The 13,787-nt window shown below is 27.4% G+C and overlaps 3 protein-coding genes across 7 annotated transcripts; 2 read left to right on the plus strand and 1 right to left on the minus strand.

Annotated features, from left to right (window-relative positions):
• Window positions 1–2,967: 2,967 nt before the first annotated feature.
• LOC128951882 (uncharacterized) lies at window positions 2,968–5,591 on the plus strand. 5 transcript variants are annotated; one of them, XM_054297172.1, is made up of 5 exons: window positions 2,968–3,076; window positions 3,211–3,293; window positions 3,386–3,561; window positions 4,228–4,674; window positions 5,269–5,591. In XM_054297172.1, exons 4-5 carry the CDS (start codon window positions 4,234–4,236, stop codon window positions 5,410–5,412), a joined length of 585 nt encoding a protein of 194 aa, XP_054153147.1. In that variant the 5' UTR covers window positions 2,968–3,076; window positions 3,211–3,293; window positions 3,386–3,561; window positions 4,228–4,233; the 3' UTR covers window positions 5,413–5,591. The 5 variants fall into 5 exon arrangements, with proteins under 5 accessions (XP_054153147.1, XP_054153149.1, XP_054153148.1 ...); XM_054297174.1 differs by having other exon boundaries at window positions 4,247–4,674; XM_054297173.1 differs by lacking the exon at window positions 3,386–3,561.
• Window positions 5,592–8,360: 2,769 nt separating this feature from the next.
• Window positions 8,361–9,265, minus strand: LOC128951854 (U3 small nucleolar ribonucleoprotein protein IMP3-like). The gene is made up of 3 exons (XM_054297139.1): window positions 8,976–9,265; window positions 8,641–8,882; window positions 8,361–8,570 (listed from the first exon to the last, which is right to left on the minus strand). Exons 1-3 carry the CDS (start codon window positions 9,104–9,106, stop codon window positions 8,410–8,412), a joined length of 534 nt encoding a protein of 177 aa, XP_054153114.1. The 5' UTR covers window positions 9,107–9,265; the 3' UTR covers window positions 8,361–8,409.
• Window positions 9,266–9,991: 726 nt separating this feature from the next.
• Window positions 9,992–13,740, plus strand: LOC128951732 (synembryn-A-like). Its single transcript, XM_054296996.1, has 7 exons — window positions 9,992–10,380; window positions 10,470–10,871; window positions 11,602–11,940; window positions 12,106–12,366; window positions 12,452–12,849; window positions 12,920–13,039; window positions 13,278–13,740. The coding sequence occupies exons 1-7, from the start codon at window positions 10,303–10,305 to the stop codon at window positions 13,399–13,401; spliced, it is 1,722 nt and encodes a 573-aa protein (XP_054152971.1). The 5' UTR covers window positions 9,992–10,302; the 3' UTR covers window positions 13,402–13,740.
• Window positions 13,741–13,787: the final 47 nt, after the last annotated feature.

A 13,787-nucleotide genomic window follows, 5' to 3' on the forward strand; every position in this document is an offset into this window, starting at 1 on the left:
ATTTATTTATTTTATTATTTTCGTTTTTATCAGGATCTAATTAAAAGCAAAATAACAAATTTTATTATTTAAATTTAAATTTTAAATCATATACTGTATTATTATCCTATCAAACGCATAAAAACAAACTTATTTTTGTAATAATAACTCATTATATAAATTAATTTTTTTATTACTATAACTCTACAATTATTAATATTTATGTAAATTACATCATTACCATCAAAATAATTATTGTGTAGGTTTAATGTTATGTCTATGATAAAAATTATATAATATTATATAATATCAATAATAAATTATATAATAATTTGCACTCTCCTAATATAGTAATTTATATTTTTGTCTTCTCTTTTTTCCCATCAACACAACTACATTATACTATTAATATATATATATATATATATATAATTGAATAGACAAAAATATTTTGAGGAAAATTTAAAAAAACACTATTTTTCTGTCAAAAAAACATTTTATTTTTAAAAAAATGCATATAAATTCTTCAGGAAATTATTTTGTTTTACAAAATAAAAATTGTTTGAAATACTTTTTTAATATGATTATATCATACTGTACAATATACTGTATATTTATATTATATATATTATTATAATAAATTCATCAGTATATATATGTATCACATATTAATCACTGGTTTTTATAGGAAATTCTTGATTGAAAATAATAACAACACAAACATTGTTTTCCTGAAATACAACAAATTAAAGGAAATTCCAAGACATTAGCCTCTCATTTAAATATTGGTTTCGTACTGTATATACATTTATAATACTATATATGTATAAATTTATTAATAAATTTATAGTATAAATCAATATATACACTACAAAAATTAAATTGTCGTACAAGTTTGATATGTGAAAGATATCAATAAAATTATATTTAATAATATTGATTAAATAGTATTTTCTTTTAATAACATATTTTATTTATGTATATTTATACTGTATATGTGAACCACAAATAAATCAATACAAATATATTTGTCAATTATTTTGACACACCAAACACACACACACACACACACACACACACACACACACACACACACACACACACACACACACACACACACACATCAAACAGACACACATACCCGAGTATATATATAGTATACACATATAATTTAACCAATAGTCATACAATCAATAGCTATTCCGAAATTGAATTGATTTTAAACCCATAAATGATATAATCGCTACTTGTCTATGAAGGGCCATATATATCAATATTTATAGCTATTTTGATAGCCATTAATTAGATAGAGAAAGAAAAATCTATTAACAAATTGAAATGATAAGACTGTATGAGTGGGCACTTAAATACAAAAAAGGTATAACCACTTTGAACGAGTAGTATTTGATCTCCTGATGAAACGTGATATGCCAGTCAATATTAATTGGCCGGGTATTAAATGTGTTACAGTTTTATTAGTGTTTTAACAAAAATAAGCTTAATTAAAAAAATAAAATATAAAATAACACATTTGGTTCACCAACCAAAAGGGTAATGTATATCCATATCATAATTTAGAGTGTATATAATATATATATATATATATATATATATATATATATATATATATATATATATATATATGTGTGTGTGTGTGTGTGTGTGTGTCTGTGTGTGTGTGTGTGTGTGTGTGTGTTTGTATTATTAGTTCAAAGTGTTTGTTGTTATTATTATAGTATTATTGATGATTTGTTATTTTTAGAGTCCGGGAATTTTGCAAAAATAGTCACATTATAGCTATAATACTGTAAATATATTTATTTTTTCTGTGCAATTCTTATTATATTAAAAAGATTTACTTTTTAAAAAAACTGAGATCCAAAAAAATAACTAATACTAAACTTTAAGCAATTATATAAGAAAATAAATTACTCTTTTTATATTATAGTAATGATTGTGGCACAGGGAGGTATGTGTTAGTATTGTATGTTTGTATGGAAAATTTGATACGAGGAAAGGCAAAGTTTATGATTATATATAAAATAAAAGTTTTCTCAAAAATTAATTGATGAGTTTTCATAAAAATAAAAATTGATTAAAATAGATAAGACATGTCGAGACATACAAAACATCACAAAATATTTACTAATGAAAATTGATTAAAATTAATAATTTTTTTGTTGTTGTCGTTAGCTATTACTAGTTATGTAAACATTTAGTATCTCTACACTACCATCACTGCCACCATCAGCACCACTATCATCATCATTATTCCTGTCCCCTGACTATCCCTCAAAATTTTTGTTGGCTGTAAATCAATAAACATCATCATAAAGCATATCTCTGTTGGGTTTATGTTGGAGAAGCACTTCTCTCTTTCCTAATATATGTAATGTTATGCTATTAGRGAGAGAGAGAGAGAGAGAGAGAGAGAGAGAGAGAGAGAGAGAGAGAGAGAGCATCATTGGCAGTGATGTACACTTTATTTGTTTATTTTAGTGTTTTTTATTTGAAAGAAAAAACATATATTGTATATAAAAATAATTATTATATAAATAAATTGATTGCAAAGTCTTTAACCATTGAGTGAGAGAGAAAACTGTAGTTTTTTGAAAGATAAACACAGAAAGTAATGCAATGTCTAAAAATATATAACAAATTTTTTCCAATCCCTATGTAAATACATATTTATTTTTTATAAAAAATAATTCAATACCAAAACCAACCCTAATATCGGGATTTTAATAATAAAGTTTATAGAGTCTACTCATTGCATGTTAGGCTCGGGTATTATTATTGAACAAAGAGCTGTCTGTAATATCAAATACCAGTGCTCTGTATATACTTATGATATACACAGAAGTACTGTATATTTCTTTCAGTTGATGTTGTATTAGTAGAGTTTTGTATGGAGAGTCAGTTTCCCAGTTGTTGTCAAACTCCAGTTCCCATTTGATTGTTATTTATACGAACCGAGTAGTAGTGGTAAAGAAAAATATTATATATATATTAGACAAGTAGTAGTCGTATAGTGTATGAGTAATACAGTATAGAAGTGTATGAGTTATTCGGTGTATACGTGAGTCAAACCTCTAATGTAAGCAATGAATTGATTTTTTCAATAATTTTTATTCATTTATTAGTTTAGAAGTTTTTTCTCTAAAATTAAAGTCTATTTTTATTGAAGTATATTTGAAAAATAATTATCGTTGTGTTTGTATGTGTTTTTAGACAGACATTCATTGATAATAAATAAAAAGTTGTGTCAAACAAAAGCCGGGACTACTAGAAACCCGACTATCCTTTTATATACGGTATGTATTGACAGTACTATATATATTGTATAAATAAATGTCATTTACTGTAGAAAGTGTCAAATTGTTTGATTCATTGATTGAATGATTAGTTAATGTGTAGACCCTATCCAAACAAATCAATTTAAACCCGATTTAAACGGGACGTATAGAGTACCGAAAGTGTATCGGGTTTAGCGCATAGATCCCGTTGTTTGGATTTTCAAGTCCTGGTTTCATATCAGCTGTTTTGTTGGTGAATGTGAGGTCGGTTTAGATCAATAGTAGGGTATGTAATGTCTATACTGTATGTGTGTATTGTATTGTATGGTTGCGTGCATTGGCTGGAGAGCCGTTGCCTTCCCTTTAATATCTCATATGTGTTTACAAGCGTCGCGTGTTATCTGTAAAGCGCATGCGTGTTACCTACCAGTTCCCGATGGTAGTTGACTATATACTACGTGCCTACCAGTGCTACACTAGACTAGAACCCTGAGTTAACAGCTGATGCAATGGTTGATTCATTTAATGTAGTCATCCCTGTAGTACAGGTATACTACACATACCCACCCTCCCCACCAATGACTGTATCGATGCTTATGGTGTGACACTACAGTGTATGCCTTCCAATAGGAAAGTTGTGTTATGTTGGGCTGTACTGAAACACACCATAGACTGTTAGACTGTATAATAAAGTGTAGAGTTTTTGTTAAAAGTAATTGTAAATTGCATTTGAAGGACAACTAATAAAGTGATGCATTAGTTATATACCCCATAGTCTCGGGTTTTTGTAATACAACACTATTTTTGTTAAAACAGATATAAAGTGTCGACTCTTTTATAATAATAATAATAATAATTGAATTAATTTACTAATAATAATATCAGTTATAATATTAAATAATAATAATAAAAGATTTTTTCTGGTAATCAATCGATTTGATTGATAATAAAGTGTGTAATGTATGCAATAGATTCAGAAGTGGGTCTCAATTCGTATCTCAACAACAAATCGGTGCAAACTATGGCCAAAAACGGCGCAAAGCAGCCACTGGTGGATAACAACAACCGCAAGAAGTCTTCACAAACAGTGCGCTACAGATCTCAGTCCGTTGAATACGACGGCGGCGTCTTTGACATCGATATGGACATCGATGACGGAAACGCTTTCGACTCGATCTCCTACTCCGATGATGACGAGGAAGAATCGCTGGCCATTAGGTCTACAAACAGTGATTATCATAGTTATGGTAACGGCAGAGCCGTGTCCGCACCCAACGCACAAAAGATAAAAAACGCACAGAAAAACAATGGCCATCATATGGCCTACTCGTTGCCCATTCAGATACAGGTGCCAAAGTGGAGGACCTTTTATAACAACCAAAACATCGATGAAGAAGAAGTGAGTTTTGACTAATCATTCAGAGCTGACATTTGTGTCATTTTTTTGTTATTATTATTATTATTAATATAACTATTATCTGATATTTTTGTCATAATTATACTCTTTTTGTTGTTGTTTTAAACATTGCTTTTTGTTGTGTTGTTTTGCTTTTAAAACATGAAATGTTTGCACTTTTTTTTAATCTATAATTTTAATTATTATTATTTATTTATTAAGAGTTAGGTTAAGATTGTTATAAAATATTTCATTTTAATAATATATATGAATCCTATTGCTGTGGTTTTGGTTTTTATTTTGTTTTTCTTGTGTATCTTTATAATTGCTTATTAGTTGTTAATTAATAATAATAACATTTAATTAAATATCAAATAACATTTTTATGTTTAATTAAATTTTTAATATTATTTATAATTAATATTAAGAGTATTGCATTTTAAAAATGAAAATACATTAATGATATTTAATTCAATTGCTTAATACATTGCTTATAGATTTCTCTTAATATAACAAATTTATTATTTAACTAAATTATGCTAAATGACAATATATATGAAACTATATTAATGAATGGCCACATCATCATCAATATAGGTGCCAATGAATGCCGACGGAGAAGCGATTGCCGAAAGCATTAAAAAATTGGCTAAAAGTGTCCGAAACGAGTCGGACATATTTGGTGACCGACCGCGACGTCGCCTTAATACCGGAGATCTGATTAAGTCTCGTCCCATTTGATTAAAGTTTCGCTGAATTTGATCCCATTTGATGTTAATAGTATATGTGTGTGTTTTGTTGAATTGGCACCACTTAAATGATATATACATAAAAATATATTGGCTTTCAAGCCCTTTCCATCCATTAAGTGATTATTAATATAAGACATAGTAATTCAAACTATTAATAATATTATATTGACGTATAAATAAATATATATATATTTCTTTTTTTTAAAGTTAATGTCTATATAACGATTACAAATATAATTGTCTTATTAATATTAAACATTATTATATAATAATAACACGTGATAACATGTTACAAATATTAAAAACAAAAAAAAGTATAAAAACAAAAAATAATATACAAAAAAATATTATGAAAGAATCAATTATTATTATTACTACAATTATTGATGTTATTATATTATATTTCATTTCAATTGAAATAAAAAGTAAATAAAAATTTATGATTTATTATCATATAAGATATATATCATATATATATATATATTTACAATATTTATTTATTTACAATTTATTAATATACTTAGCTTTGTTGGCCTATAGTTGGCATAGTTTATGCAAATGAGTGATGACTTGAAAACAGGTGGCTGTTCTGGGAAACGGGATGAATGTCTGTGTAATAATGATAGTAATGTATGGGTGTATCTGCGAAATATTCAACAATGGATATAAATTTGTCCTCAAAGACATCTGATATGTGTTTGAAAGCAATTGCTTTTAAGACAGATGACTAAGAGAACGAATTACTACCACATTATTGATAATATCGTCTCATTGGACATCAATATACATATATGATTGCCAATAGCTGTCTATGAGAAACAAGAAAAAGGTTATTCATTTTTTACAAAAAAAATAAAAGTTATTTTTAGATATTATAAATGTTTGATGATCATCGTTATATATATATATATATATATATACCCGTCATAATTATATTTAACTGTATAAACACAGTGTCATTAGTTTGTAAAACCATCTCTCAATGATTGTTGTGGCAAATGATTATATCAAAAGCGAAAAACAATTGTTATTTTTATTGTCATTCATTAATATATATATTTATACTAAGTATATATATATAACAATTGAATGAGTGAATGAAAATGAATTAAAAAAGTTTAAGTTCTAACCTAATATACAAAATATAACATAACTATCACTTAACTGTTAAACTTTAATTACAACTACTTGTGATTGAAGTGACAAATAGAGATTCACTTGTTTTAACAAAGACGTGGACTTTATGTACGGTTTTTAAGCTATTTTATGTGAGATCTGATACAAACTTATAAAGTTTTCTCTTTATTTGTTGATCTAACTGTTCCCTCCAATTGTCTCAAATTACTAAATTTGAATCTCTCTATAGAATATGCAATTGATAGCTAATATATCTGATATATAATTGAATTGAATGAGCTATTGAATAGGTAATGATAAATAATATACATCTTTGTCTTTATTTAAAATTTTATGTATAATTTGATAATCAGTGATACAGTAGTATTAATTTCCTGCCGAACAAAACACCCGGTGCTTCAAAAATAGATGTAAAACAACAATAATACAAGAGTACTAATAAAAATAATATTGTACTTTAATAATCATTACTATAACTTTAATTTATATATGAAATACAATACATAATACCGTATAGTAGAGTACAGTACATGATAGCAATTACCATCCAATATAATAGTGAACAATACATCTACAATATGTCTCAAATAACACATCGAAATGTCAAAAATCATTTACTACTAGTTTTTTAATGTATTTTTGTCATTAATGTTATTATTTTTGTTGAATTTCTCGCAATAGCCATCAACTGATCCACTCTTTCTCTCCTCTCTTTCTATGTTTACATTTGTGGTCACAAGACATGGATAGGTCTGGTATGCGTTTAATGGACATCTGTTTTTGAACACAACAGGTGCTAATGACAGTGGGCTTAAAACACTCTCATCTCATAATATATTTGATGACTTATATTACTTTATATAAGTTTTTATGTAAAGCAAACCAAAATACATACAGTATTTACATATTTTATTCCGTAAGAGTTGAATAAAAAAATCAAATATTCAAATGATTTAACAAATTTAATTTCGGATAATTATAATATATTAGCATTTACATTTTTTATATTTCAAATCAAAAATTGATTATTATTATTATAAATTAAAATCTATATAAACATGTCTTCAAAAGTAATGCTTTATTGATACAATAAACTTAAAAATAGACAATAAAATGAAACCAATTTTACTTTAAGTTGAAAACAATGAATGTAAAACATTTTATCGTATTACTAGTAAATTACTGTATATACAGTACAATATAAAAAATATTTGCTTTTATACAATCACTTGGAATAATGTTTTAAATTTTGTATTTTTTTGCAAATTTTAATTTTAGTTTACTTTTAAGTGCAAAGTAGTAGGAATAATGTCATCTTAATAAATGTTAAATATGCAAAAAATTGATTTTTGGAAAAATAAGTATTTTACTTATTTTTTATACATTAAATAGTATTTTATTACATATTTTGATTTTGAAAATATCTTTTATCATCAGAAAGCTTTAGTCATATCATATGTAATACTATGCCATCAAATAAAATAACATTTTATCTACACTTTGCTTCACTTCTTAAATATATAGTGTCTTATATTTATACTTATTATTTGAACAACACTTTAGATACTGTATATAATATAACTCATTGTAAACTACAGTACTCTCCTAACCACAGAACTCGTCTATTTTTAATTATCAATAATTATTTTAGCTATACTTTCAATATATTAAATATAATATTAAACTTTGATTCTTTGTTTATTTTAATTAGATTTAATAACTAATGATTTATGTTTTTAATAATATATTGAATTTAATTATTTTTTATAATGAGATATTAAATTTTTAACGATTGGTTTATTCTTTTATTTGTAAAAATATTTTTTTTCTTTTATATACTATTATAGTGTTAGTCTTTATAGTCGTCTCTGATTTCATTATAGGTATCGATTTTAGTCTTAAAGCTTTCAGTCCATGAAATAAAGTCCTCATGAGTTCGGGTCACCAAAAATGCCGGATCTGTCACCACATTAGGTCCAACTCTCACGTGTCCGTGTTTTACATATTTTACTATAGATTTAATTAAAAAAATTAATCAATTAATATACCATTGAATAAATGTATTGAAAAAGTTGATTACCGGCCGTAGATAGCGGTCCCGAAAACATTGCCGATTGAATCATATATACCGCAAGTCTTCGGCGACAAAATGACTTGACATTTACTGAATTACATTTCTTAAGACGTTTTGTTTTGATTAAACCGTTTGAATACAACTTTTCAATCAATTGTTGGGAACACCCGTTACGGAAGGTGTCGTCCGGTGAGAGCCGGGATATGCGGTCACATAACTGCCAGATCTCATGACATAACTTGTTATACCTGTCAATAGGTGTCATCAAATCAATCAATATATCATATTATCATCAAATATGACCACAAATGGTATAATAATGACAATAATAGTTATAATACTTAGTATAGTCCTGTCTATTGATGTGATATTTTCTCATAATAGCCGTCTCTTTCACTGAATTTGTCGACCAATTGATGAAATCTACTTTCTTTAACAGTTTCCTCTCGTGATATCGCAATTTGCGGACCATTTTAATCAAATAAGTTATTACACAAATTGAAAATAATTTAACAATAACTAAAAAACAAATTAAAAACTAATTAAAAACTAATTGTTAAAAAACAATAATAAATATATTTAAATCTAAAGACATGTGTTTTGATCAGACATTCAGTGATTTTCTAAATTATTATACAAATATTTTTTGGGGATTTATCCCGATATTGACCTCTCAATTGATTTAAAATACTAAAAAAAAAAATAAATTGTTATTTTATAAAATTACTTAAAACTTAAAAGTTGATAAAATTTTGATAATAATAATAAATTTTAATTTTATTAAATTAGTTATTTCGATGATAACTATTGAGAGTTAGACAATACCCTAAACTATTGGGGAAATTGTCATCAAATATAGTGAACTGTAAATACAAATACAGGCAAAACTAGTGAATTACATGTATTTGTTTTTAGTGGAAAATACGTTCAAATTTATTGATTAATATAATAATTATTGTAAAACATTTGCATTGTATATATGTTTGGACTGAAATATCCCCAAAAACGTTAATACAATAATATGTATTAAAGTTTGTCGATTTATGGAGAGTTAACATATAAGTGCTAAAGTAAACAATAAGTACAGATTAGATGACAAATATGCATACATTGAAAATAAAATGTTTTACAAACAATCAAAAAATACATAAATGGGATTTATATAGATTAATTATGTTAAATATTATAAATTAATAGAAAAATAAATATATGTTATAATACTACTAATAGTATGTATGTATGTATTTGACTATAGATGCAAATCAGGGCAAAACATATAATAATAATATAAATATATTTACTGTACTTTAAGAGTACAGACACAACACTAGTGTTGAAAACATTAAACACTAGTATTGCAGTAGTATTGCAGTGAAAGCAATGAAATAGAGTTTATATTGTATTTCTAGTGTATATAAAGTCAGACATCTTTACGTTTTTAAGCACTCATTATATTATGTAATAAATAAGTGATAAACAGTTTGACAACACTTTTGACAACATTATTGACAGCACTCGTAGACACCACTCGTAGACACCACTCGTAGACACCACTCGTAGACACCACTCGTAGACACCACTCGTAGACACCACTGATAGTACAGACAACTCGTGTAGTGATTGCAACAAATGAACCGATTTTTGGTCATTTAGACAGTCATTAACACAATGGACGAGTTGATCAAAGTGGTGAAGACCGGCAATAAAAACGACATTTCCGTTAAAATCCAACAATTTCTTAATCAGGTATTTTGTTGTTGATATCCATTTAAGGATCAACTAATGGTGATAATGGCGTCTCTAATATAATGTTATCATTTTTGCGTTTGGCATAGTATGGCAAATTGTTTACCATTGATGACACTATTCAACACAAGAAACAGCTGACGGAATGTCTGTTTCGTTTGCTTCGAGACCCCGAATACGTTGAACTGCATTCACACTGTCTGGAAGTGATGCGTATACTGACCAGAGATAAGCAACATTGCGGCGATCTGTTCAGTGCCGACCGTATTGAGACTATGCTTCACTTAGCGATGTTGGTCGGCGAAGAAGAAGCATTTATGACATTACAAAATACACGGTTTGATACAAGAGTTGTTGTCGAGGCCCAGATGTGTCTCTGCAATCTTATCTACAACTGTTCCACAATACAGAAGCTCTGTGCCAACAATTCCTGTATTGAAGGCATTATGTTGAGACTCCGTATGCATCCCGATCCTCAACTACCGCAAGACGTATGTATTTATTGTTATCATAATTTATATTGAATTTGTTTTACTTGAATACATTATGTCATTATCTTATATATCCATTGATGACCTAATCATCTAATCTTTTGTTTATTATTTTTAAAAACACTAAAGTATTTTTTATTTTGAAAAATATCTTTAAAAATACATTATCCTAATATAATACCCGTATTTTCAGTTAAATGGTATAACTAATATCATACTACTATTTGAACTTTAATATAAAGTAATATAATTTTATTTATTTATTGATTTGAAAAAATGCAATTACTGTATAAATATTTGATATAAAATTAAATTTTAAATGTTAAAGTTTTTTTGTTTTAAGAAGATTGAAAAACATATAGTTGTATATAAAAAGAGAATATTATAGCAGAATATTCTTTACAAAAAAAACTTAATATATTGACTTAAAAGGCACTGAAATTTTTACGAATTCAGTAAAACGTTAATAATTTGTTTTTTAAGAATTTTGTAAACTTTTTTATATATAAAACATTTTTTATTTATATCTATTGAATTATAAATTAAAGTGAGAATATGTCAACACTTTTTTCTAAAAGCATTTTTTATTATTGATAATAATAATAATAATATTGAAGTTTAAAATATTTGTAAAACATTTAATAATTTTTTTTCATTCGGAAATTAAATTATTGAACTTAATTTGCAATTTAATTATTTTATTTGCTATATTGATTGGCGGCACCTGTAGGTCAAGTATTATGACATGCGAATGCTGTTCCTCATCTCTGCCCTTTGCGCCGAAGTTAGACCAAGAATTCGTGACGATTATCACGGACTCATATACCTAATGGAAACCATTGATCTCATACTAAAGAATAACAGTGAAAGTCAGGCACAGGTGCCCAATAAAAACAAACGGCGCTCCAAAGGGTCGCGAAGAGGCAAAAAAGGTGCACCAAATGACACCACCGAAGATGAGTGTCTTGTGGCGTACTATCTCGACAATTGGGAGGTCGACTTTGCCAATGAAGTACTTAAATCGTTATTTAATTTGACAATTAATATCGATAAAAATCATTTGGATGAGGTTTGTATTTATCACACATTTTAAAGTTTATAGATATTTATTGTATTTATAAATGTTTTATATAAAAAAATATATATATATATTAATCCATGAATAAATTATTGCAGTAATTTGTATTTTATGATTGTATTAATTAAAAAATTAATAAAATTTTGTGTCCAACAGATAGAAGAGGCACACTTCTTAAGGCTGGTATCTATTCTTCACGATCTACTTCTTTGTGACACCAAATCCAAAGATAAAAAGGAGGACTTACAGAGTCATACCGTTAATCTGTTGACCTCAATGCCGGCCAACAGTTTTGAAGAGCTTTTGTCGCCGATCACCGAAATGGGTCGACCAGATAATCCCGATCACGAATACGACGAAATGAATATGGAAGTGATCGCCGTTTTGGTACAATTTCTGTCTAAACGACTCGATAATGTAATGACTCGTTATTTAACGTATTTTTTATGATAATATCTTTTGGTTTATTATTATTTATATTTTCTATTGACTACTTCTATAGCATACCGTACAGAATAGTCGCGAACGTTTGGCTCCAATACTTACGTGTTTGAGTGAAGCCTCGAGAGCTAATCCAACCATCAGAAAGTATTTACGTTCGAAAGTATTGCCGCCACTAAAGGATGCGCGCGAACGACCCGAAGAAGGCACTACACTTCGCAATCGATTGGTCCGTCTTATGACGTCTCCGCACACCGAAGTCAAAGAATTAGTCGCCGATTTTCTCTTTGTTTTGTGCAAAGAAAATGTGTGCAGACTTATCAAATATACAGGTTATGGTAACGCTGCAGGACTTCTAGCCAATCGCGGACTAATGCTCGGCGGATGCGGTAATTCAGGCAACTATTCTTCCGAATCCGAGGAAAGTGATACCGAAGAGTACGCACAGATGAAAGACAAGTGAGCTCTAGACAAGTGATTAATGTTTTATATTTGAAAAATAATGTTTGTTTTGTTTGATTTATTGCAGAATAAATCCAGTGACGGGTTGTTATGAAGAGCCAAAGCCGGACCCAATGGCCGGAATGACAACCGAACAGAAAGAATACGAAGCGATTCGTTTGGTTGAAATGATCGATAAGTTAGCAAAGTATGACATTTGTTATTACATTTTTTGTCTACTTTTATACAGTGCTATGATTTTTTATATATCAATATCATAGAAATAAATGGTTTCCTAAACAAACACATTAAAAGTTAGTTTTTATGTGTTTGACTAACAGTTTGTTTTAATATTGAAATCGATGCTTCAATTTATTATAACTGTACTTTTCTGTGAATTAAATTGTGTTTTATTATTATTTTATTTTATATATATTGTATTACAGGACAGGAGTTGTAAAGCCTTGTCGTGTTGGCGACGATGGAAAGCCTCATCCTGTGGAACACATACTAGAGTTGCAGCAAATGGCAGCTGAATGTAAACGTAAAGATTCAAAAAGTGATGATTAAAATACAGAATTTGTGATTGAAGTCTAAAAAAGACATTTTTATGTATCAAAAGAAAAATGTTTTTATTAAATGTCAAACTTAAACATCAAATTCATCTCCAAAATTGATTATAATATTATTAACACATATTTTAGATTAACTTAAGCTTTTGTGCTATAATTTACATTCTAAAACAACGATAACTATTTTTATTTACAATATATTATTATAGTTATCATTATTATTGACTACAAATTGTAATTTTTTCCCAAAGTAAATGAACCCTATATTTAATGTTATTGTAATTTAATTATGAATATCATTGGTATAAAGCAAATATTGATATCAATTATTAAAATACCGGTCTATCTTTAGAAATATATATACAGTATTAAACAAAATATGCA

This window comes from Oppia nitens, unplaced genomic scaffold, assembly GCF_028296485.1.
Source record: "Oppia nitens isolate AA-2021 unplaced genomic scaffold, nextdenovo-longstitch-racon4-pilon3 scaffold1_pilon_pilon_pilon, whole genome shotgun sequence".
Classification (NCBI taxonomy): domain Eukaryota; kingdom Metazoa; phylum Arthropoda; class Arachnida; order Sarcoptiformes; family Oppiidae; genus Oppia; species Oppia nitens.